This window comes from Rhodnius prolixus, unplaced genomic scaffold (assembly GCF_049639745.1).
Source record: "Rhodnius prolixus isolate KJV_2025 unplaced genomic scaffold, Rpr scaffold_4, whole genome shotgun sequence".
NCBI lineage: Eukaryota > Metazoa > Arthropoda > Insecta > Hemiptera > Reduviidae > Rhodnius > Rhodnius prolixus.
The window spans coordinates 28,655,259-28,682,341 of NW_027411614.1; the positions used below are offsets into that span (position 1 = coordinate 28,655,259).

The following is a 27,083-nucleotide window of genomic DNA, read 5'->3' on the forward strand; positions in this document are numbered from 1 at the left end:
GTGAGACGATTGTTAACTCCCAATAGATTAAACTTTACCAATGAACTTAACAACATTCATTAATAATGTAACTTCGAAAGTTAATTTATGTTAATCTAATCTATTTCTTTTTATCTATTTAACCTCTATTTCTTTTTGTCTTAGACACCACCTAGTTATCGTTTTGAAAAATAATATAAGTATCGTTTACTTAGATTAGCTCTGCACTTATTAATTTTTATTTTGCTAATAAATTCTATTGAAGCCCATTAAATTAAATAAAATTTAAAAAAACAAAACGAAAATTCGTTGTAATAAAAAAAATTAAATAAGTAAAAAGGCATGGGGAACCTATGAGAAGTACTCAACATTATTATTAGCTCATCAATTTGAATTTTCGCTAACCATGACAGCCGCTGTAGTATGTTCTCGGGGAGATGATGCCATCCCTGTTATTATAGTGAATGGTAGTAAATGACATATTAATCACCCTAGGATCTGCCAGGATATTCAGTCAAGGGTTATGTAAATAATATTTCTATGGTAATCAGTGAAAGGTATTAAAACCTTTATGTGGAGTTTCAAACAAAACGCATTGGATATAGTAAAGAACTATGCAGAAGAATCAAATTACAAGTTAACCTTTATTAACAATTCGATCCGCTTTACCGAAGGAAGAAGATCGTGCAGCACCTGAAGTAATTCGGCAAAACTTAAGTGTAAAGTAAACAAACAAAAATAAACACCTTGGAATAAGTATTTATAAGTAACACCTTGGGATAAGTATTTATGAGTAACACCTTGGAATAAGTATTTATAAGTAACACCTTGGAATAAGTATTTATAAGTAACACCTTGGAATAAGTATCTATAAGTAACACCTTGGAATAAGTATCTATAAGTAACACCTTGGAATAAGTATTTATAAGTAACACCTTGGAATAAGTATTTATAAGTAACACCTTGGAATAAGTATTTATAAGTAACACCTTGGAATAAGTATTTATAAGTAACACCTAGGAATAAGTATTTATAAGTAACACCTTGGAATAAGTATTTATAAGTAACACCTTGGAATAAGTATTTATAAGTAACACCTTGGAATAAGTATCTATAAGTAACACCTTGGAATAAGTATTTTAAAGTCATCTGGAACGAACACAAAACTAGATATACCCAATAAGCTAAACAGGCTCTCGGTAGTCTAACTAGAGCATGTGGGAAAACTTGCGGTACTGGAACTAAGATGGAGCAGTGCACTACACTAGTTGTTCCCATTATATTAACGAAACCAAATTTTGGGGATCGACAAAAGACGCTAGTAAGGTGGGTTACTTGTATGATTATTATAGAAGTCTTTAAAAGTATTCTAACTGCAACACTTCTCAGCGTCTGTTGGTGGAAGCAAGAACCAGTGTACTTAGATTAATTTCCTCTATACATTGGAAAACATTTGAACTCCTTTGCTAGGCACATATAATCACAGTGTAGCCTCTATTGGAATTACGCGAAGTGTGAAGTAGCAAGATGTTCCTCGTGGGAGTAAACTAATCCAATCAATCAGTGAAGTCTATTGATCAGGTAAAATAACTTATTTCAATATTATAAGTTTTCTGCTTTTGCCAGTACTTATTTATTCTACTTTATATGAGTTACCCTTTATATAAATTCTATCATCGGCACATGCAAGATTGAGTTGACTCCCAAAAAATTTAAAAAATGACAAAAATGTAATCGTGCCATGGTACATGTTTTATTTAAAAAACTCCAGTTCTAAGAAAAATGGAATTATTTGTTTTTATGTAGCATATAATATAAACCAGCAGCGTAGGTTGGAATTTTTAACAGTGGATAGGAGATGACATTGTGGTTTCATATGTGGGTTACATAATTCTGCATCAAAGTAGTCGTAAAGATGTAAATTACATGTAAAATGCAAAATTACGTTTATATTAATTCCTTTTTTTTTAACAGTTGGGGATAACCAGGTTCAAAACATCCTCTTCCCCATTTTACACTCTGAGCTGCACAATTATTATAACGTTAAGTAAAGATATTGATTTAGTTCTTCATACAATTTATACTTCCGCAATATCAGTAGTATTGGAATTAAAGAACAATATCTGTATAATTTTGTTAAAATTAAACTAATTTCACAATTAAGAATGGCGTATTAGCAAATATCCTTACCAAAGATATGTATCGCCTTGCTGAACTCGCCGACACATTTAAGTTGCCCTTTAATTGGGTGCTGGAGTTAAGAAAATATCTTTCCATCATCGGTTCAGAAGAAATTTGGATTGCCCAAGACCCCTATCTTATCTAAGAAAATTATAATAGTTTAGTACACAAATATTTAAACCATTTGATTTCTAAAGACATTGATTCTGCCATTAATAGTAGTTTCAATATTTTTTACAGGGATATGGCGCTCCTTCGGAACCTCCAAAAGTTACCTTAGTAACAAAATTCATATCAATAAAATTAGAATATTGGCTCAGCTAAGTAAAGTTCTCCATTTTATTTTTTAAATAAAGACTTTTGTTTCATTTGTTTAACACCACGTCCCCGCTCTCTTTTAATTTATATTCAGTATTAATGTACTATATCGGAGAATATTGTTTTCATTTATCATTTTTTCTGTTATTCCCTCTGTATAAACTTATTAAGTATTAATCACTTTAAAATCTGTTATATATTTAATAACAGATTTTATATAAATAACTGTATATATGTTACGGTAAAAGTAGATATTGCGGCAAATGTACATATTTTCCGGTAAATGTGCACATTTTCCTCCTCGTTTGGGTAATGTGCATTGAACTAACATTTACAATTTCAAAGAAGGGAAATGTACATTGAATTCACAATGACCATGTCGTTTTGGTAAATGTTGCGTTGTTTTGTCTAGTGATGACGATAAAAATTTATATAAATTAGGAACTAAACAGGGAGTTTTAAAACAATCTTATTCTAGGCATGAATTCGCCATTTGCGAACAAAAGTTTATATCATACGAAGATGTTCCTCAAGATGTTGAGAAATCGGTAAGAGAAATTATAGGAATGCAGTCCCTTACTGGTGGACAAGGTTTTAAAAGATGCATCTGTAAAGGAACATGTTCCTCAAAAAAATGCAGTTGTAAAAATGCTGGAATATTATGTAATTCCAAGTGTCACAATAGCAATTCTTGCTCAAATAAATAAAACTTTTTTCATTATGAAATTTCTTATGTTCCTTTATAGTTTTATAAAATTTAACTGTTATTGTCCTGAGAAGTAGGCAGCAAGCCATACTTCAGGAACTTACAATAAAATGATCTTGTTTTACATTCTTTATTTAATGTTTTGCTCTTCACTTCTTTCTTCATCTCTACTTTATTAAGGGGAATTTTCAAAAAACTTATAAACTTTTACCCCTGGCAAATATTTAACAAAATTTTGTTATACTCCCGATAAATATTTGCACAGTTATAATAAAGAAAAGTATGTTATTATTATTATTTGTTTGATTCCCATCGTATTGGTCCTGAAAAACTAGGACGAAAATTGTATTTATGAATATTGGGATCATAACCTACGACATATTATTTATAATATGCAAAGAAAAGTATGTTTTGTTTGTCATTTACATTTTTTAATTAAAATAATTCTCGTTATTAAAGCCTTTTGTATTATGTTTATTTAAATAAATATTTTTTTACTGCAACAACATGTTTAATTTATTTGTATTCCAACTTTTCTTAAAACATGAAGGTAAGAGTATACATTTACCAAAACGTGAAGGCAAGAGTACACATTTGCCGGGAAATGTACATATACATTATATTCAGTTCACATATACCTAACTTTTTAGGAAATGTACACATTTTACGGTAAAAGTGTACATTTCCCAATAGTGTACATTTACCGTAACATATATAACTGTATATAATTTATATATATATAACTGCCTTATATTTGTTTTATATTACATTCTATTTTATTGTAAAGAAGCTATGTTATTGGTCAACTCATTGCTATGAGCTGAGTACTCTTAAAGCAATACAAAAATTCATTCATTCATTAGAAAATATCCCGTATTACAATAAATGGTGGAAAAATTCAATTTGATACTGATTTTTTTTTTGTAATTTATGTAATTCCGGTGAAACAGATAGTTAAATACATTTATTGATTAACTGCCTTTTCTCTTGACGTACAGAATTAAATATTTAAAACAATACTTCTTGAAAGCCCATAGTAGTTCTGATAAAATTCAAATCAATGAATTTAGTTATGCAATATTATTTATACCAAAATCTATTTATTTGTTACAAAAAGTCTGGCCGTTAGAAATGTAACTGATAGTTGTTGATTTTCATGAATAATATTCATTTCTATATTAGCAATAATAATAATAACTATAATAATCTCATTTATAGATCAAGTTCAGCTCTAAATTGTTTGAATATCATTTCTCATCTTTGTTATGCTTCTTTAAGCAAATTTATTTTATCTAATAAGCAGACATTTCTTTTGAATTTGTATTTTATTTTTTCCTTTCTCTCACTTTTTTTACTGCATTTACTATAAATTATACCATTTATTTGATTATTTTCAGTTGTTGTTTTTTGCTTTTTATTTTGCCTGATTGAGGAATATATTTAAATGTACATATTTATATATGTAAATACCACTCCTTGCTGTAGATTAATGTATCTAAAAGCAATAGATAAAATAAAAATAATTATTGTAACGTTAGAAAGATTTCTTAAAAAAATTCTTCAGTGCCTTAGGTAACAGAACTAACTATTGGCTTCTTTTGCAGACTGAATCCAGTGCGATTCGCGACTAGAATAAGCAATTAGTTGTACAAACAACCAGCTGTGAACTGTCACTTGACTTTCTCTTACTACAAGTTTCAAGTTTTTGTAAAGTTAGTGAAAATAGTTGTTTTGAGCCAAAGTTCAGGGTTCACCATGAAAAAAAGAACTATTAAGAGTCGACCAAGTAACCTTAAAAATTGATTTTCATGAAACAAAGTTCAACCAAAAACGTTCAGTCTGTAACTGAATTGATAGAATACTTAAATTTTATAAGAGATCACTAAAAATATCTACACTTCTAGTCATGCAATTTTCAACAATCACGGAATTTACGCAACAAAAACAATCCTCGGATATGAACAATATGATGAAGACATCGCTTGATACACATTTCAAGTATAGTAAGGTGACCAATTTTTTTACAATGCAAAAGAGGACAAAAAAATTTAAGAAAAAAGTACAACGTAAATAAGTGAAACATTTTATTAATTCAATAATTTACAAATTATGCTTACTATAATTATTTAATTAAACGAGTATTTTTCCATTGAATGGATTTCTTTTGTCAATATATCATTTTGTAACAGTATATTGAAAATTTCGGAGCAAGAAATATCCTTCACATTGAACTTTACAGTAAGTGCTGCAGCTAGAGTATCAACATTCAATCTTGATTTCTCACTTAGCCAAAAATCATTACCCATTGAACAAACTCTTTGAACTGCTGCATTTGTTCCAGGGCAGCACAACGTAAATTCAACAGGAATTACTAAATTTTCATAGGGAATGTGTTCATTTTTGAAATGGTTAAATATTTCCACCCATCTTTTATCAATTTCAACATGTTGATTTTCCCACTGTTCTAATTTATCAGAATTTAAATATATATTCAGTCTTTTAATTTCTTCAAACAGACAATTGTCATCGATTTTAATATCAGGCATTTCTTTCGATAAAAACTCAACACAATTTCTGAATACAGAGATTAACATATCAAAAAGGAGGACAAATATCGAAAAGGAGGACAGGTAGGAGGACATTTTTCGAGGGAGGTCAGAACCTACAAAAGGAGGACTGTCCTCCCTAAAGGAGGACGATTGGTCACCTTAAGTATAGTTGAAATGTAAGATTTATTTGTTATTTATACATTTATATCAATTGAAATCTAAACTGATACTGATTTTATAACCTAACAAATACACTATTTGATTACCTGCCAATGCTAATTGCGTGATGAAGAAATTCATTCTGGATTTTGGTTTTTTGGCGCACTTTAATGCTGCTAATACTGCTGAGTTGCCGCACACTATTAGTAGGAACAGTAACCAGAGCACAGCAAACTGTTCTGTCTGCGAACAATAAATACAATTTCAATAATAAATAATCCATAGTTATTATTAAATTATTATTTAAAAATTTAGAAAGTAATAACCTTACTCATAAATAAAAGCTTATTTTTTTCCTTAATTGGTAATATTTACAACCAGAACAAACGTTTGCAACAAGTAAACTGGATGGTATTGGTTCAGTTCACTTGTAATGTCATGTTCTGATATGATTGCTCTAGCAACCACCCAGTAGTAAAACTCTTACACGGTGGACTTCACTCTCATCAATAGATTTTTGGGCCAGTTCCGCTGTAAGCGACGAGGAGGATTGTCTAGAAGGTGATGACAGGATGGAGAGCTTGTAGGCTATGAATTATTTAAAAAAATTGTGTAACCCAAAACTTTTAATTCTTAAATATCTCTTTGAAATTACAAGATGTCTTAGTTCTTATGTCTAATGTCATAACTAAAGTCTTATTGGCTTAAATAAGTTATGTTTATTTTTGAAGTAATATTTATTTCACTTCTATATTTATAGATGATGCCATTAAAGCCAACTCTAAGGAGGTATAATTTTATAAAATAAATAAATTATCTTTTAAGAACTGCAGTCTCTTAACTTGTTCTTAACTTAATATTTGAATCTGTGATAAAGACAGGAGGAACAATAATGTTTTGGCTACTCATTCGTGATTCGGTGTAAAGATCTATAATTCATAATTTCTTAATCATTAAAACACATTTTTTTTCGATTGAAGTTTAATAATTTGTAGGCGATTTATTTTAATTACCAACATCAATCATAAGTTAGATAACATGTCATCATAATACAGTTTAGGAGTCAGAATTGCCATGTCTGCCTTTATACTAATTTAAGATTCATTTCTCTTAGGATTCTAATAAGAGCTAGGTGGTCTAAGGAGAGTAGAAAAAGGCAGACAAATTCAGTAAATTTTATAGTGTGAAATCTGTCAGTGATTTGAATTGAGAATTCACATTTGATATTTTTATTTCATAACGTGACGCAAGGCAGCTTCATCATATGAAGATTAATTTTCTTCATAAAGAAAAATAAATAAATTTAAATCTGAAGAGATTTGTCGAGGGTAATTTGAGGAAATGAAAGTACTTAGCTGCTTCGTCTAAATCATTTGTTTGCATTTTGGATTTATTAGCACATAAACCGTTTCTGTTTTATACCAATTTCGAAATAAAATGTAATTAAGAAACGCTTAAAGTAACCATTTATTATGCTAAAAATTAACCTGATTTGATAAAATTGTCTTAATTTAATTAAAACATTTCCAATTCTTAAGTATAACAGTATTTTAACTTAATAATGAAGATAGTGACAAATATTGGTATTGTCACATAGCATAAATGAAAGTTACCAAGTGTAACCTTTATTAATTTTTTGTTATGATATGTGGGAGGTAGATATATGTGTACAAAGAAATTGATGAATATTTTATATTAAAGCATTGTAATTGGGTGGAGACAAAGGCATGTTTGTACATAATAAAAAAATTAAAAAAAAGAACAAATAAAATACTGAGACCAGCTTGAAAAACATTTTTATCATTAATTGCTTTCTCATCAGAAGTACTGCAATCGTATCGAATTTTGGAATCTTGTCATGGAATTCATTTAAGTAAACTGATAAAAGTAAAGAAAATTTTTGATAGTTAATTTTTGTGGTTAGTTTCGTTTTTTCTTTTCTAACTTGGTACATAAGTTTCAACTGTTTCTAAATCAATTCTTATCTATATTCTGTTATATTCTTATCAATATTCTCTGTCAATCTGTAATCTTTCATTGGATAGTGTTACGAGCCGTAAAAAGCTCGTAAGAAGAAAAATTCTAAGGGCAAGTAGCTGTATACGAAACACGGGTCACCGTGTTGAAGTACGAGTATATACGAGTACTATATGTGTTCACAGCACATTTCAGGTAGGACGGTTGTATAAGGATTGATTTAAGAAAATAGTATTTATAAAATTAAACTTTTACAAATTGCAGGGCAGCAAGACAGTTTTGGTGAACAAAAGGGAGAGCAACGAAACAAACAATTAGATGTGAGTAAGTCATAAACACCTGTACCCAGATTTTCATATATTTATGTAAGGCTCCAACTAGAATATGGTTACAAGAGTTTGAACTGTTCAATCAATAATTAAAGATATCAATGATGTACGTGCTAATAAGCTAAAGAACCATCCTTACAATAATCAAAATGGTAAACACCATCAACAGAAAGTAGCTATATTTTGCAGAAATAATAAATGAAAAAAGATGACAATAAAAATGATTTTAAATATGAATAGTTCTTTTATCGTCATCGACCCAAGCACGCATAAAAAGGAAAAGAAACTATAACTAGACTGTAGTTGTGTAAGACAGACCTAGTGCCGCGCGGGGTTCTTTCACCCACCACCTCGGCATCTCTGAGATGTTTCGGCTCGTTGCACAGCTGAAATATCAGCTACACTTAATTCAATGATTCTACCACGTTCTAAAATTTTCAAAATAGCCTAGTCAAATAAAGAAAATTAAGTCCTAAAAGTTGTAAATTTATTTTCATCGTAAGTCGTTGTCCATTTCCTTAGATATTTTATTAAATTAAAAAAAAATGAAGAATATAAATGTACAATGCGCAAAAAAAAAAAACAACAGTATATTTCGAAAAGAAATATCATCGAATGTATTTGTTACCATACCAAAGCTAATTTAAGTCTGACCAGGTCCTGGCAACAGCAGAATGGAGTACCCAATCCTCCCAAAGTACAGTTTTGAAACCCATTCCAAAAGACCTTAAGGTCTTTAATTCTCTGAATAAGGTTACTGGGAGTTCCAAGGAAGAAAAGCTGCGAACACCCAATTAGCAAAGGATTGTATGTCTATTCGTCAACTATAATGAATAACAGAAACTGAGGAGTCAATTAAAATGCTAAGAGACAAATTAATGCTATTGCAAAATGAAGAAAGATAAAGAAGCCTCTTCCTCTTTGTGTATGTAAAATATTTCCTCAATCAATTCTGCTACATATCAATATTATGTTTGAGTAGATGTTCACGTAATATTGTAACCATGTATATAATTTTATTAACTATAGAAGGCGAACGTTTGAAGTATTTGTATTGTTCTGGCAGAGAGAATAAATGTTAAACCCTGTCAGTGTAATTTCCAATTTTATATAAAGCGTAATATTCTGGAAACGTCCTATCATTTCTGTATGTAATCAATAATTGATCTTGATATTCATGTGAGTACTATATTATATTTATTTTCTAATTAGAAAATAATTATCTTTATAATGGCCAAAGAGAAGTGAACAGAAATATTAATTTACAGTAATACAAGATTATGGTACTTAGAATGGTGTCGGTCCATCAAAATTAGTAGAGTGGTTTCTTGGCTTAGAGACAGCTGAAATCGTGAATGAGTACAAGTATGTGTTGTTGAACAAACTGAAGAAAATGACTGTCAACGAAATTTGGTACCAGTTTGTAGAAAATAAACACATGGCTCACACTTCAAAAGTAAATCTTTTCAACTCCGTCAGTAGGTCAGTAATATATTAGGGATGGTAGGTTTGAGACTGCTAGAAATCCGAAATAGAAAAACTTCATAACCCCCTTCACATATACTACACATATAATTTCAGTCTTGATGAAACCAAGTTACTCTCTATCTTCATGGTCATCTTCAAACTGCAACTTGATAATGTTTTAAAATGATTTCGTTGAAAATAAAAATATTTATTTGTTTAAAGAAAAGATAAATAATTCCTAGAATAATAAAATAAATATATAAGTTGAAAAAATTATGAATTAAGATGGAAACAAAAGGTTTTACAGCACTTGCAAAAAACTTAGAAAAGTGAATTTTATAACTTACAGTAAAAATGAAGAGTTCTCACATTTCACCTTGAAATAAAATGCTGTGCTAAGATATAGGTGACAAGAGTTTTATAAGTGGTGAACAATCCCTTCCTAACAATACATGGATCAAGAAGGAAGAAAGAATTTTGCCTATTTCAGTCAGATATATTTTTTTCCCCAAGCTTCTTACCTGTCCAAGCCAGGACTGAAGACCCCTTACCTATAACAATATACAAAAATATTATAATTGTAAACAGCATAAGCCTTGAAAATTACCAATTCCCTTGGTAGAAAGCTGGCAAAAATCAAAAATAAAGACTGAAATAGGCAATATCTTCTTCATTCGGGATAAATGAATCATTCTCTAAAAACATTGAACACTACTCTATTCAGAAGGGATTAGCTGAGAAATTAGCGAATTCTGGATTCCAACGAAGAGATCACGGGTTCAAATCCAGTAGCTAGCCGTTAGATTTTTCTCTTCCTAGGAGCTACTTACACTTCAATGTCCGGTGATGGACAGTGTTTTCTATAAGAGAGATTACTATCCGGATGCTGGCAGTACACTGAAAAAAGCTCCGGGCGCTAATAACCTCAGATGTTGTCGCGCCTTAAATTAAAAAAACAACAAAAAACAATTAGATTGATCCTTAAGATCATAGGAGATCTACTGAATCTTAATTATAAACATTTTAAAGACACGGACGCCCTCTGCAGAGCATATAACTGGTCGGAGAGTGAAGATTTGTTCCACTTTATGGCGGTTTGACCTGCGTAAGATGAAATCTGTCTGATGTGGTTTAGATCCTTTGTCCTCTCCGGAAGCTATGTAGTGGATTATCTGAATGGCAGTGGCTGGAATGATTGAGTAAATTTTTTGTAGGCTTACATCTGCCAAGCGAAGAATATTCTTAGCTTAATTCTAAAATATTTGAAACGATTCAGCTAAGTCTATGGAAATAATGAATTTACCAAATCATTACTCCAGCGAGAGTGTTGCCGGAGGGCAGCTTCTCTCCTCAAGTTGATCCAGTCATGAAGACTTCTTTAATCGTTTTCACTTATTACGAATTTTATTATTTGTAGATTGTGAATAGCAAATAAATTAAAAAAAAAAAAAATCATTAGCAAGGTTTCCTGAATTCACAAAACCATGTAAAATTCCAAAATTATGCCAGATAATACATTTCATTTCGAATATAGTTTCAAAGTAATTAGTAAAATTATTCATCCGCAGGAAAATAGGAAAGTGAAGTGGTTTCTACTCGTAGTTTACTTAAGAGGCCGTTCAACCTCATCATACTACCAACAGAGGTATAGCCGACAGACTACCTGGTCCTGAGAAAGTGATCTACTAAGATGCTGGCTATTTACTCAGTAGCGGTAAAGCTGTAAAGATCATAAATCTGTCCCATACTTGGAGATTTCTTCGCGGAAACAAGGCAATTGAAGCACTACGAATTCAGTCACGTGCGACAACTAGTTTTACTGCCAGTATAGTGTTCACAGAACAATAAATATACTACTTTCATGTCAAGTTGATCTAATCATATCTTCGTCAGAGTTCGGTAAGTTTAATGGCGATAACTTGGTTGTCTTCATTTTCTAAACCTCTACGCAGGCCCATTGGCTGAGGTGATCTCACCTTGAGGGACTTGCAGGACAAGAAAAAACACCCACTGGATAATGATCTCAGACGTCAACGCGTTTAGCTTACTGACAGACACTAAATACTTATTTATATATCAATATTATTTTCAATTAATGTTGACACCAGCGCTAGTTGCACTATTAGTAGCAATAATATTGAAACTACTTCTACCTACCCACTCACTAAATGAGGGGAGAATTTACCCCGAGGCAACACTCCCTATGTAACCTCTAGCATTAACTACTGCTTCAAAAGAGAGGAAATCGCGAGGCCTTTGGCGTTTTAATTGCCAGTAAGTTTTAATGAAATTTGCTATTACTTTTTCAGAGTTCCAGCAAACCTGACTTGCAAGTGGAATTTCTAAGTCTGTGCGAATGGTTAGATTTGAAACATAAAATAGACCATTCACGATGGTGTGGAGAATTTTAGACTGAAGAGATTGAATTCATTGAAAATTGGAGCTTTTTCGTTGAACCCCAAAGTTCAGGTGACTTAAAGAATAAGAAGAGTAAGTTAAGCTTTCCTCGCCAAATTTTGTTTGTAAATTGAGTGAATTTTTTAGAAGTTGGTTATGCTTACAAGTATCTTTCTCTTTGTTGACTGGTGAATATTACAAGTAAATAAGTTTTAAAAAAGTAAAGAATTCCTTTCATGCTTGCCAAAAAAAAAAGAAGAGTAACAAGTAATATAATCAAAAGGACAAATGTACATGATGAGCACATTCGGAGAAAAGAAGTTATAGAAAGGGAAAGGAAGAAGCTGCTATAATTCTTCTATTTAGTCTTAATGTTCTGACTGTATCGTCGGATAGTGAGTGGGATAGAATTCTCTGGAGACTGGGTCAGCTTTACAAGAAAGTCGGGACAATAAGAGAAAAAAAAAGGAGGGCCACGTGTAAGGAAAGCAGAGGGTGGTTGGGTGAGATGGTTTGCTCAGGAATCTCGGTCATGGGCTCCACGTGGCCACTTGGATATCATAAAACGTTCTTATTATTCAGGTGAACTGTGATAGCTAAAGAATCTACTATTGAACATGGTGACCAGTATCATTGGTACAAAATCTACTCACTTGAAACTTTCTTTTTCTTAGATGCTTCTTCCATTTGATCCTTTAAAACTCTTACAATTTTATTTTAAGCTAACATCTAAGGATGTAGAAAGACATTATCAATATTTTTTTCTGACATAAAAACGTCTAATGTTGTGGTTTTATTCAGCTCTTAAATTGTTTTTTTTTTTTTAATTTTGAATTAGATTTTCGCCGATTTTAGGTGGATTGAGTTGATTAATGAATTGGATGAATCAACTGAATTTATGATTACTGAATGCCCTTGGTCAGGCGCCTCAATACAATAAACATATGGAAAAAAAAATTTAAGTAAAATTAAGAAGTCTTTACATGTATACTTGTTAGGAAAACGCAAATTAAAGAAAAAAATTGAAACCATCTTCAAAAAAAAAAAAAAAAAATTCAGAAAAATATATCCAATAATGTTCTGTGAAAGAAATTTGTCAAAAACTTATTTATGCTTTTGAAGGAATGAGTATAAACTAGATTTAAAATTGCAACAGATCTCAATCTTCAAAGTACCATTGCTTGCAAAAAAAAAGAAGTAAAAATTAAGTGTGGTTATTGTGTCGAAATTGAAATGTTTGATAAAGATTTAATTTAACAAAGCTTTTAGTTTGTTTAGACAAAGCAGGAAAGTCAGCTTTGAATTTGTTTGCATTAGCTTCATCTTCTTTATTTTCTCTTGCTGCTACAAATTGCGATTATAGTACAAACATTGAAATCAAAATATGATCAGGTTTTATTAAGAGAGCTATTTTTTAAATTATTTTTTATTTTTTTACCTCGCAACTATAGAAATATTAGTAACCACAAATGACTAACCCTGACTACAATGTAGTTATGCAGATATTTTTGATATACGCTTATTATTGCAATTTTTCCAACCAAAACGATTAAAAAAATCAGCTTTTTACACTCACATGATTTTCTTTCACTTCAATTAATTCATCAATTTTTCTGAAAAATATAATTAGTACTAAAAGAATAAGTTCACTTAATATTATAATTGTTCATTTTTGGAACAGTTTTTAAAAACAAATGTGTTCGAGAAGAATGTAGAATTCTTTCAGGCATGTGATAGAAAGATCAAGTTCACAATACTAATAGTAAATCTATCCATAGAATGTACTAATTATATTTTAACAGAATGTTCAGTTAGTTGTAATTATAAATAAATTAGAAGAAAAGTTAGTAGAATGTGCATGTTGGTTAAGAGAGAAGTTGGATGAGAAACCAATCCAATTTGACTCTTCTTCAAACTATGTCGGTTGTTTTATTGCTTTTTGATTCTTGAGTGTGAAAGCGGTTGAAATACTATTTAATGCTTAATTGGCTGCATTACAGAGGGTACTGCTACATTTCTCCGAGTTAACACTAGTATTCCATTTAACTTTTACCAATTCTATTTCGGAGTAAGCTAACAGCATTTTTTTTTAGTCTGTAACATCCTTTTATTAAAGCAAAAGATGTGCTACACCACAAAATTCACTTGAAATTAAAGTCGCGCTAGTAATTACTTAGTCCAAAAACATTTTAAAGATAACAAAATTAATGCTTAAAGAAACTAAGATAGAAACATCCAATTTGAACTATTGATAACAGAGAATTACAAAAAAATCAGTAATGTTTCGTGTGTAAGCTAAATGAAGCCGAGGACATTGACCATTCATTTCTATTTGCCCCATTTTATTTCGGGCTAGATTAAAATATTTCAATAATAATGCCCTTAACAAAAATTCTGTAACTAGTTAAACGGAGATAACTGGGGATTATCTTATTAAATATTTAAAAGATGCTCTTTGCTGCAGATAATTTTTAATTAATGAATTCAATTGCTGAACTGTACTAGTTTTAGTTTGCTAATATTTTATGCATATTTCTCCGTTAGTTCCTTCTTTTTATTGCGAATGGTTTAATACAGTTTTATTTTTATTGTGATTTTATTTTTACTTTCCTGTTGTGCCTCTATTTTGTGTTTTAAGAACGCTGCAGAAGGAATTCTTCCCACATATAAGTGTGTTAGCAACTAGTAAATGCATTTCTAGAGAGTTGAATGTGGCATGATTGAAATGTGAAGAAGATACCAAGTGTTATCACTTCGAAGATATTCAGTGACATTGGATTATATCAATTAATCATGGCGCTACATACGTTCTTGGACTTCAATCGTCTAAATAGAGGGTTATGAAAGGTTAGTGTAAAAGCTATTTAGGGCTGAGATGATAAAATAAGAAATTGTGGAATCTTTGATAGCGAGATTTTGTCTGATCAGATACCGAAATGTTAGAGACAAGAGAAGAAACATTACTGATTTATCTATTATTGATTGACTGCAAGGTTTGGATTCGGTAAAGTTTGGGATAGTTAGCAGAAACCCACATCTCTAGTCCATAGGATCAACATCTAAGTAGCGTACCAAAGTTTTTAAAAAGTTACTTTTGTTTTGCAAATTTATCCATCTGTCTTAAATAATCTTGATAGCATGCAAAATCATCTTGGTTTTCAACTTTAATAGTCTAGAGTGAGAGTTATACCATGTTAGTCGTTTTGTCTGTATTTAACCCACGGAAACTAAACTATTTCAATTGTAGAAGTATATTGTTTAATTTGGTACCTGTTCATTCACTTTTATTTTCTATTTGGTGCACCGCTTTTCTCATGAGAACATATGTTATTGAAGGTGTATTAGAGATTGGTTCTGGAGAGCAATATTTTATAGTAATATCATCAGCGAAGGTCGAAGTTATTGCACTGGTTATATTAGCAATGTAAATTATGCGTAAAATACTTCCCTGCTAAACTCTTGCTTGCACAGAAAAATAGAGAGCAAAGAGAGATCCTTGAAAGACTTAGACAAAACTGGACCCTTAAAATATGACTTAGAGGAGAGGAAAGAAGACTGGTAGAACGATGGTTATAAAAGAATAAAGTTGGATTAAATCTATTTTTGTGCCTCATTCTGACTGGACTCTACTCTTTGTGACTGCAGTGAGAAGTTGGGAACATGAGGGCATTTGCCACTTTAATGAAAATCTCAAACTTGTTGGTGAGACTATTTGCTATCCAAGCCTTTTGTAGGAAGGAAGCATTTAGGCATTTATAAGCATTGCAAAGTGATGAAGCTGGTCAATAAATTTGTTTGGCCGAATATATATCATGAGCTTCACATTCTCGAACTATATTGAACGGCTAGCTACCACGTTAATCATTTTATTGTTTTCTTAATAGGGTTGATGATTTTATTTTTAATACGTTGTTATTAAATTCTCCAAGTACGTTTTGTGTTTCTTAAGAACTAAGGATGTGGAAGGCCTTAAAATGTTGTCTAATTATGTGGGATATTTTTTTTCTCGGTACTAATTTATTTTTTCTTTTAGAATGTTATCATCATAATAATGTATTGTAATATGAATATTTATAGATACAAAACTGAGTTTAGGCGGGATCAGGTGAAAGTGGAGGGAGATTACGTCTCTTCGCTATCAAGTTTCGTTCATAAATCCACCACCTCAAGCAAATTATATTATTTATCTTCTTATTCATTCAAACATTGCTCATAAAAATTCATTTCCTCGCTTACTGAATTTTGTATAAGTACTCTATGTCAAAATTAGTGCTTCAATTAAGAACTTTAATCACATCCTTGATTTCAGTAAGTCATTGAAGAGGGGAAAACATGAATATGTGGTTGCCCATGAGTGCTGAGGTTTGTGGGCATGGTGGACAATATGTCCGACGCTCTAGCGAGACAAAACACCAAAATCTTTTTTTCGGGCCTGAATCTTTGTGTGATATAGAGAGCGGTTTTCTTCGGAGGAGTTGAAGAGGCAGGAATAGGTCTTCATAAGTTAAGTATGCTGTAGATCAGGAGTGGCCAACAAGTCGATAGCGATCGACCGGTCGATCACGAGGCCAGTTTTGGTCGATCGTCGATCGCTCGCTATGTCTGGGGTGGAATTCCGTGTACCATGGACTTTGAAGCGATTGTAGAAGACAAAACTTTCTAGCAATTATGATTCCTTAGTTAGAGACATGCAAACTCAGTCTTCCCAATTATATTAAGGCAACAAAGTAAATTCTAAATCTGTCTTTATCTGTAGCTACTTTGAATTAATAAATATTTTTAATAATTATCCATGTTCTTTTAATTCCCCTGGTTGTGAGTTTTTTGGCCCTTTAAATAATTATTGTTATTTTTTTACGGAAGTACAATAAGCCATATATCTATATTTCAGTACGAGGTTACTTAACGAGCTATTGTATCAATAGCAATAAAAAAAGTCATATTATTCTTTCACGATAAATTTTCATGGCCCAAAAAAAAGCGAAAGTGTAATATTGAAATCAAATTATCAGCCATACTGTGCATTTTTATAACAACTTTTTCATATTTACGAACAAATAGTACAACAACTTATACACTGCAGTTGATAAAATAATTAATTTGCATTTTAAGTTAGTAAAAACCTATCATGATAAAGTGTCGGAAAATCGAATTTTTTAGGTACCGCACGTCCGGAATGCTGCTATCAAAAGTTGGGTCTGGAAATTTATTTTCTTCATGAGCCTATATCTCGAAAACTTAAAAAGTAATTTAAAAAATAATATATTTTACTTATCTACCCATACCTCGCTGGAATGCACCTTATACTGAAACACAGTGAATAAACATAGAATGCATTTCACACCCCTTCTTCACCCCTTAGACTACGCCTATGACAACAAGTCGATCGCGACACACTTTTAAGATAAAAAGTAGATCTTATATACAGAAAAGTTGGCCACCCCTGCTGTAGACTACCGTTTCAGATTTGAAGCAGGCGAAGTTCTGCCCGTACAACCAGCCCTAAAACCAAAACGCAAATGAGGCATGCTACAGCCTGAGGTAAAGTTAATTTTCGTAAACTCATAGGTTTCATCACCGTTCATGGTCGGATGATCAGAGGATACTTGAAGAAGTTAGGCCCCGAACGTGGTGGTATCCCAGTAGATTTTTTGGGAATATGGAAAAAACTTCAATACATTTCCTAATTGACTACGACGTCCTTAACCAAGGAAGGTTCAGAAAATTGGGAAATTAGGTACTGGAGGAGGATACGTTCTTCTTGGAACCTTTTCAAATGGCAGGATTTCTCCGATATCTGGAATTGGAAGTGGAATCTAGGGATCGCCTGGCACTAGTAAGAGCTGCACAATTGATTTTAAAGGTTGCAGTGTACTGTTACACCCCAGGGAAGAAAAAGGAACTCGTATTTAGTGAATATGGAGTTTTCCCATCAGGTTTCTACGTATCATGTTCTGAAAGAAAACAAACATTTACAGTTATATTCTTGTTTTGTATGAATAATTATTTATAGTTTGGATTAGTTTCATATTGTGTAAGTTAGCATTTTATATTTTCAAAGTTTATGATGGGCTGGATATTGTAAAAAAAGGAAGAGAATTATGGTAGGATTTCTCATTTCACGCTTTGGATTAATGTGAGGCCATAATTTTAGGTAAAACAGGCTGCAGTATATTGTACACTTTGGCCATACAGTAGCTATGCCCACCCAACACACATGTGCGATGAGTCGGACATTTTGCCAGCTGTACTGATTATCAAAGCTCAAACCCTGCAGTTAGTACTAACATGTGTACTACAGGATAGTGAATCTAGTATGTCGTCTAACTATTTACCCTTTGCAATTCAGCTTTTACACATCTTCATCAACACAAATGGTAGAAACACACTTAAAATTTATTGTAAATTAAAATTAAAATTTTCATAATCAATGACATACTGTACTGAGCTTTTTAAAACAGTAACTCTTCTCAAAATAATTTATTTTTTTTTAACTGCTTAAATTTTTGTTATGGTTAAACAAAATCTATTTCTATGTAAATTGAAGTGTCTTTTATAGACAAACGTAATAAAGTTATAACTGAATTAAAGTCAATTTTATCAAAAATATTAGAAGTGGCTAAATTTATTTGACGTAATCACCATCTTAATATTTACAAAAAAAAAAAAAAAAATTCAGTTTATAATAAACTATGATTATCTGTTATAACTTTAGTACATTAGATGGTTGGGGCGTGTTGCTAGCAGCAAGAGTGCATCTAAACCAAGAATAATAGTTCTGTGGCCATTAATTGGAATAACTGAGTATATCTTCCGTTTTGGACTAAGCAGCAGCATAGCTCTAATGCTATTAATTACATCTACTTCTATCAGTATCTCTGTAATCCGTTTCATTCTTATTAGTTTCTTTTCTATTCGTTGAATAGCATTTAAACCAATAATTCTTTCAATTATTTCAGTTTTTACGCTCTCTTACATTATTATTATTATGATTGCTACTATTTAATTTAGGAATTTAGGATGTGTATTGCTAAGAACACTAAAAGTAAATTGGGAAACAGTGTAATCCGTTACTTACGGGCAGCAGAAACAGAGAAACTAGCCATAATAATAATAACAATAATAATAATAATAGTTAGGGAAGGGATTAGCTATGAGGTTAGCATACTGGACTCCCACGCGGAGGTCCTGGGTTCGAATCCAGCAGCTGACCCTTAGATTTTCTCTTCCTAGGAGCTTCTTACAGCTCACTGTCCGGTGATGGACAGTGTTGTCTGTAACTAGAGAACACTGTCCGGAGGCCGGCAGTGCACTGGAAAAAGCTCCGGGCGCTAATAATCTCAGCTGTTGGTGCGCCAAAAAAAAAAAATAAAATAATAATAATAATAATTGCCATCCCAAGTACAATATTCATGGTCCCTAAGGACTAAGGTCTAAACCGTCTGAAGAGTCGTCAAACACCAAGAAATTTATAATCAGCAACTCAGGCTTCGAAAAACACTTTATATAAATGAATAAATAAATATATAAAAAAAATAGTACTTCTTACTAAGGAGAAAAAACTACAAAAAACATAAAAGAAAGGGTGACAATGAAGCATGTACCCATGTGCAATAATGTAAAAAACAATAATAACAAAGAGGTGAGAAATAAACATAGGTAATAAACTTATAAAAAGACATCCCAAAATAAATGAAAAACAAATAAAACCCTGAGGTTTATACTTGAAACTACCCATGGGTTTAACTTCTCAAAGGATATGTTGAGGCCACTGCAAAATCCCAAATTTGTCAAGAATGTAAAAAAAAAGGTTTAAGGCATTGAGAAAGCGGTATTTCTGTTATTTTACCTCGGCTAGCTGCTTTACGAAAGGAATGTCAAGACCGGTGTATAATGACAGGTTTGTGACGTACAAAGGGGCACCAACTATTTTTCCTAGTATTTTAGATTAAAATGTCAGTATTGTCTTTTTTTTTTTTGGCTGAGCCCCAGGGTTCTGGTCCATTGATCCACATTGATTTGATTACAAAATAGTATATTTAGTCTTTTTAGTTCAGTTGGTAGTTTAGTTTAAGTAGTCTTCGTCCAAGTAGTCGATAAAAAATAGTTTGGCACGTCACGTCTTGGCTGGTCTTTCAAGTCTAGTGCTTGGGTTCCATGCTATAGTTGTTTGTTATAAGCAGCGCAAAATAGCGTGTGATAAGAAGAGGTTGGTGTTATTGAAGAAGACAGAAGCCACATCAGAGGGTAAACATGGCGAGCTGCCATTATTTTGGGTTCTTCATTTTGGTTCATCATGGTTCTTATGATGTGATGCAGTGTCCGAAATAAGTGGAAAGCTGTAGAAGGATTAGTACTTGTCGCAACTTTGGCTGTGACATCTGCATGGGTACAAAGTAGTGTGTATGTAATTGTAATTAAAAGTGAAGTAGTGCCTATTTTTTCAGGTGGGCTTTATGACCAACTACCAATTAGGTGTCACATAGGTGGAGGCGATTAGCAAACATACTTTACTACAAAAGTTCTCATATTAAACATTAAATGAAATCTAAGGCTTATACCGGGAATCGAACCCAGTACCACATTGCATATTAGCTTTGCAAGCGTCGCCTCTAAGCGCTCTTGAACCGTGGCACCTGCTTTGTAAGTATATCCGAAGTAACATATTGTACTGTGTACAGGGTAAAGCCAAGTACTCCCTTGCAGTACTCTAATTCCTCCGCCTCAAAGAAAGAAGAGAGCAAGCTGCGCCACTACTGACAACAAAGTATCTTTCAGATATCATTAATGTAATTTGAACTTGAGTAAGAAATTTGAATCCGTTATAATTGATTTGTAAGGAAATATGGAAAATAATTCATATTATTTCCATTTACCAGCCATTAATAATATGTATTTTTTAGTAAAAAGAAAAATATGTTTTCATAGATGAAAAATATTTGTATTAATGTATGTATTTTTGTAAGTGAGGTCAACCTCTGCAGACGGACATAATGTCCATGCATTGTGTTGTTTTTCTTAGTGTTATGTTCATTATGTTTTGCATCGTTATTTAAAAAACACACATTATTATTATTATTATCTACTATCTATTTTAATAGAGGTTTAATAAAGGGCTAAAATTCCTACTTTAAATAGAAGAATTGATTGACTTAAGTACCAATTTCCATAAATAACTGTTTTTTAATATTCAGTGGATGACAACCTGCTGGTTCATTAAACTACCCATAATTTTGAAAATTTGGGAGTTTGTTTCCAAGAATGTTTATGGAAGAAGGTTCTAATTAGACGAAAAAGTTTTTGTAAAGTGTTATTTTTGCAAATGGCGCCATTCTAATCATCTGAAGAGGATAGCAAACATTTTTATTTTATTAATTTATTATTAATAAATATAAGGGAGCATAAAGAAGTTGATTTCATTAAAAACTTTATTTGCAATGAAAGGTAAAAACTTCTTCATGAAATAACAGCAATATTGTATCTGATATTAAGCCTGACAGACTGTGAAGATTGCCTCGTGTGGGCGCGCCACGAGCCTCTGTTTACTAAGATTATTCTAATCTGGATAATATTCAAGCTATTTAATTAAGAACTTGCGTCTCTCTTTAGTTAGTTATTATTAATACATTTATGAAAAGATGGTTGAATCCTCAGCTAATATCTCTTAGATGTTATCTGCTATAAATAATGATAATAAACGGAGACTATGGAAGGAATTAGCTGAGTGGTTAGCGAAAACTGGATTCCCATGCGGAGATCACGGATTCGAATCCAGACTGCTGGCTTTTCTTTTGCTATGGAGCTTCTTACAGCTGACTGTCCGATGATGGACAGTGTTGTATGTCGGAGGCTAGCAGGGCACTGAAAACAGCTCTGGGCTCCAAAGATCTCAAATGTTGACGTGCCTTAAATTAAATTTAAAAAATAATAAGAGCGATAATAATTTGTTCTTTAATAATAACTTTGTACCATTGAAACATTCTTACACTAACCAACGCTCACGTTCGCTCACACCTACACTAAAAGCACTTAATTCCTCTGCTGAGTTTCACTATAAAATTTCCATACAAAGTAAATGGAAAGAAAACAAAGTAACATAAACATTGTAACAAAAATGCTGAACTGAAAATAAAATAAATTCAAAATTAAAAATACAATTTTATATAGTATATTTAAATGTAGAAAGAAAAATATTCGAAGAAATAAGGGATTAGCACTTTTTATTAAAAATAAAACTATTATTAATAATAATAATAATAAACGGCGTAAAGACGGAGTTGTTGTTTTTTATTTTGACCGAATCCATTGCTTATTCAATCCTAAATATTAATTCAGTTATAAAGGAGGGTTTGCCCTATATTTTAAAGAAAATTTGGAAATTTTATCTTTTATAGGAAAAGAGAAAAAAAAAATTGTCAAAGTTGGGTGTTTTTCAATGTTACGCTTTTTCGTGCAGTTTTTGACGATCAACCCTTGTACAACTGTCCTAGCGGACAGTTTTAATAGTTTACGGTCAAAAAAAGGTTATACAAATTCATAAAAGAATAGTTATAAATTAAAAATGTAAGGAATTTAGTTTTCATCCCTCTCAAAAACAGAATTCTAGGTGTGCTCCTGATTGTGAGAATGTTAAGGAATTTAATAAACGGATTTATAAAACCACATATATATTGGAGAGGTTGTATAATTAAAGATAGTTTATCATTTCTTCTATGTTCCGAAATTTACTTACGAATAATTTAAGCAGACTTTTGTTATTAAAACCAACTTATTCTGACATTAAAAAAAATAAATAAATAAGGAACAAAATGAATTTCAGTTGTATTAAAACTTCACTGTTGAAAATAATTTTTTCTGTTTTTTCAATCTTTTTTCTAAGAAGAAATAAAAGTGAGTTAATTATGTGTTCAATAAAAAGTTGAATGGGCTGTTTGTTCCATAGTAAGGTGACTAGATATTCATTCCAACTATTTGGAACTGAGCCAGTAGGAAACTATTAGTCAGGATACCAAATTTCTTTCTATTTCTATTCATAAACACGCTATAAATTTTTACAAAATGCTTTTTATAAAAATATCAGCGACATTAGAAATAGTCTAGATTATTATAAATCAGATATGATTATGATTTCTGATGAATTAATTTGTTTACAGAGTTAATTTGTCTTTCCATAGTTGATTCGATAAACATTTTGTTGAATGATACTATTAATGGGAATAAAAATGCTGACATTCAGGAAACAGTGTTAAAAATGAATCTTACGTGGCTAGACAGTCAACTGGCATTGAATTCCTTATCTCTTGAGAACTGTTTTAAATCTGAACTTGTTTAAGTGTAGTGTAATTTCCTTCACTAGGCAGTGTGACCCCATGTGTCTTACTCTGAACGGTTCTTTGCTGGTTAGAGTATCGTCAGTAAAGGATTTGGACATCACGTTCAACTGCAAATTGGGCACATGATCAGAAGCGAATCTCTACAAATGCTTGGGTTTGTATTTAGGAACACGAGGAGTTTCTCTGACAGCCGTACTTATATCACATTATATAAATCCCTTGTAAGACCCCTTCTAGAATATGGTTCAGTAATTGGAACCCGTTTAACAAGGTACATATGGCTTCTATTGAGGCTGTTCCAGAATAAGTTCTTTCGGTGGTTAGCTTGCCGTTTGAAAATCCCTAAAGAAACCCTTATCTATTCCGATCTACAGCTCACTCTCAATATTCCTCCGCATGTCACCAGAATAATTTATTATGATCTCTCTTTCCTCTGAAAACTTGTCCTGACTGTCCTTACCTTCTTTCTCTAATTTCTTTTAATATCTCATCCCATACTACACGACATTCTTCTCCATTCAATGTACCGTACTACAAATACAATTACGTTTTTTACTCCCCTATCTTTCGTGTAATGCGGACAGCCAATCATTTTAACTTAGATTTCTTTGGCACTGATATCCAAAATTTCCTAAATAAAGCCAGATGTAAACTATTTCTTTGAACTATTTGTATTGTACAAATTTGTATAAAAACCTCTAAAAGGTAAAATAAAATGCTAAAGCCTAATTATAAACCTAAATTATTACGAGTTTTAACTTTGATTTGTTTTTAGTGAATTATTTTAACCAAGGCACTCTCTGTGTGTCGATCTGTGTTCTCCGTTACAGTTGGCACAGGTCGGCATCACATCCTCGATCATGGTACACTCACTTATTTTATGGTTATCTAAGCAGTGGTCACATCTCGTTTTGGCACGGCACTGATCCTCCGGAATCTGAGACAGTTCCTACATTGTCTTAAAGGGGGGATGTATGTCCACACGACATCTTACCCCATATAATGATACAAACTGCGGAAGGGACTGGCTGTCGAAAGTAACTATGCAGACTGGATTTTTTTTTTATTATTTCCTTACTCCCATTTAGAATTTTGCGCGTAAGGCGTCTAATATTGATGGGTTTAACCGGTGCTACCAATTCCGATAATATTTCTTCTTCCTCTAAGTCTATATCGACATCTCTAATAACCCCTGTACTATGAATTCTAAAGTTAGGAATATAAGCTGAAATTTCCTTTTCTTTAAGGATCTCCAACTTGAGTAATTCGTTGGCTGCTTGGGCACTATTAGTTTCTATTTTCATACGGTTTTTGCCTGCAACTGCGATGTTCAATACATCATCTTTACTTGCCATAGATGTCTTTAGTAGCCACTTTTCTATTGCCATACGATGAACCTTGCCCAGATTACCCTTATTGCCCTCTAAATCCACAATATAGGGACCTTTATCGCCTTCTTTATCTCTATTTTTTAGTGCATTTTTTACGTAATCACTTTTATATTTTAGGTTACTTGAGTTAGTCTCTTGTTCGTGAACTTTAGACTTACTATATGCAATATTTTTCTCATTAGGGCGTTTATAAGTCTTTTGTGTATACGAAATAAGCTAGTTTATGATCTGTTTGATGGACAAAATATTTCAAAATCGTTAAATCAATTTTGGAGAGAAAAAAACAAGTTGGAATGAACATGTCCGGTTTTCGATCGGAGCTAGCTTCTTAGGAGCAGTTAAATGCAAACATGGCCGGTGAAATGCCACTAACGGCCGCTAAAGATTGAGGTCTGTGTTTTAATTGGTTTACAGTTGAGTATGATTTGACTTAGATTAGCATCATAAAACTAATGTTTAAACTGTACTTAAAAATGAAAGTCCTTGTTTGTATTAAAGCAAAACATTTATTTACTCCATTCACACCAATTAATGTACTATTATGTTACACTTAAGAGTAAAAGCTAGATTTGGGCTTCGGTTAATTTGATAAATGAAGGTTTAAATTTTACATAGTATAACAATATAACAAAATAATATAATAAATTCTAAGATAGTAATATAATATAAGGATGGTTTTTAAAAATATTACACGAGTTATGTAAACTAAGAATTTATGAAAAAAAAATGCTGAAATACATAGTGTTAGCCATGAGAAAAACTAAGCTTTTTGAAGAAAATAACATTATTTTTTAATAAATATGCGATTTGAGACTAGAGAGGTCCAAGTATGGAATGTCTAAATAAAACAGCGGGATGAAATTTTTTATTTGCTTGGAAGAATGGAAAGGAAGGGTTGCAGTTACTGAGGGAGAAGTCAGGATGCTGTAAAAATGTTTTCAATGTCACATTTGAAATTTATTTTTGCGTTCTCTTACTGGACAAAAAGAGGAATTGTCTTTTGGAAACGGTTTTTTTTCAGCTGAAGACTGATTTCTTTTTTTTGTAATCATTTTCATCGAAATCAACTCTTTTTTTCTTTGACGAGTTCTGTGAATACATGCTACCCTCTAAATTTTGGCGCCGAGTGATAAGGAGGGAGTTAAAATGCCCTTTTAACTCCCTCCTTATCACTCGGCGCCACCATAAGGTCAAGCACGAGCTAATTCGGCTCCTGAGGGAAAAAGGATATACATGCTTTGAGGAAGTTTATTGCATCGACTCAGCGGGATCGACGAGGTATGCTGATATAGTCGCCCTTCATGACCGCGACAGATCGGCCCTAGTCCTCGACCCGACTGTGAGATTCGAGAGCAATGACCCGGACCAGGCGGAGAAGGTGGACTTGAAAAAAAAAGGTATATATGAGAGTTGTGTCCCCTTCTTGAAAGAGAGGTTCCATGACTTCGGTGACCGAGAGTTTCGGGTTCGGGGTCTCTGGTTCGGTGCCCGAGGTGTCATCCCTAAGCTGACTTTCAGCTTCCTTCAGGAGCTAGAGATTGATCTGAGGGAATTGGAGGCCTTGGCGGAGTCTATCATTGTGGACTCGATTGGCATTATCCACCACCACATCTACGGGGCATGAGTTTGATTGTTCTGCCCGCTTATTTGTTGGTATTGTATGATTATGATATGTTGTTATTCTGATTTGGATGTTTCTGTTGCTGGTTTGGTTTATTTTATTTTATTTTATTTTGTTGACATATTGTATTAGTGTTAGGAACGATTTTCGTTTTTCTTTTTTTGCCTGACGAATTGAAGATCTCTCAATGGTGTAGTATTGGTGTTGACTTCTTTCTTTTTTTTCCACTTTGTCTATATATCTTGATTGACTGATTGGTACGCTGTGTGTCTAGCAACCCGATCTATTTGGGCAGCACCCTTTGTTTTGCAAATATTTGCATTAAAATGTTTCTCTCTCTACACTAACACAATATTCAAGAGAAGTAATATTTAGCCGTAATTCGTATTCGGGACAAAACCTTTATGATTAGTGTAAGAGAAAACCGTGCAGGATCATTTTTGTTTGTAAATGTTTTAGGGTTTTGATAAAGACAAACAGAAACGTAAAAAAAAAAAAAATATATATAGCATTTTAATTCGGTTGATTTCACTTGCATTTAAAAAAAAAATGAGTACTTTGGCTGACTTAAACACTGCACTTTAGTGACCAATGGACCTTTCACGTAGGGAATTGCTTGTAAAAAATGCTGCTGCATTATGGTCTCAGGCTGTCATGGTAGGTATACAGGCGTCAC

The 27,083-nt window shown here is 32.2% G+C and overlaps 1 protein-coding gene across 1 annotated transcript in view; it reads right to left on the reverse strand.

The window, feature by feature from the left end:
* LOC141456486 (cardioacceleratory peptide receptor-like) overlaps positions 1–27,083 on the reverse strand; it is a 200,454-nt gene that overhangs the window by 41,561 nt on the left and 131,810 nt on the right. The window contains exon 2 of the mRNA XM_074132516.1: positions 6,000–6,135. Within this exon, the coding sequence (XP_073988617.1) occupies positions 6,000–6,135 (136 nt within the window). The remainder of the gene's footprint in view (positions 1–5,999; positions 6,136–27,083) is intronic.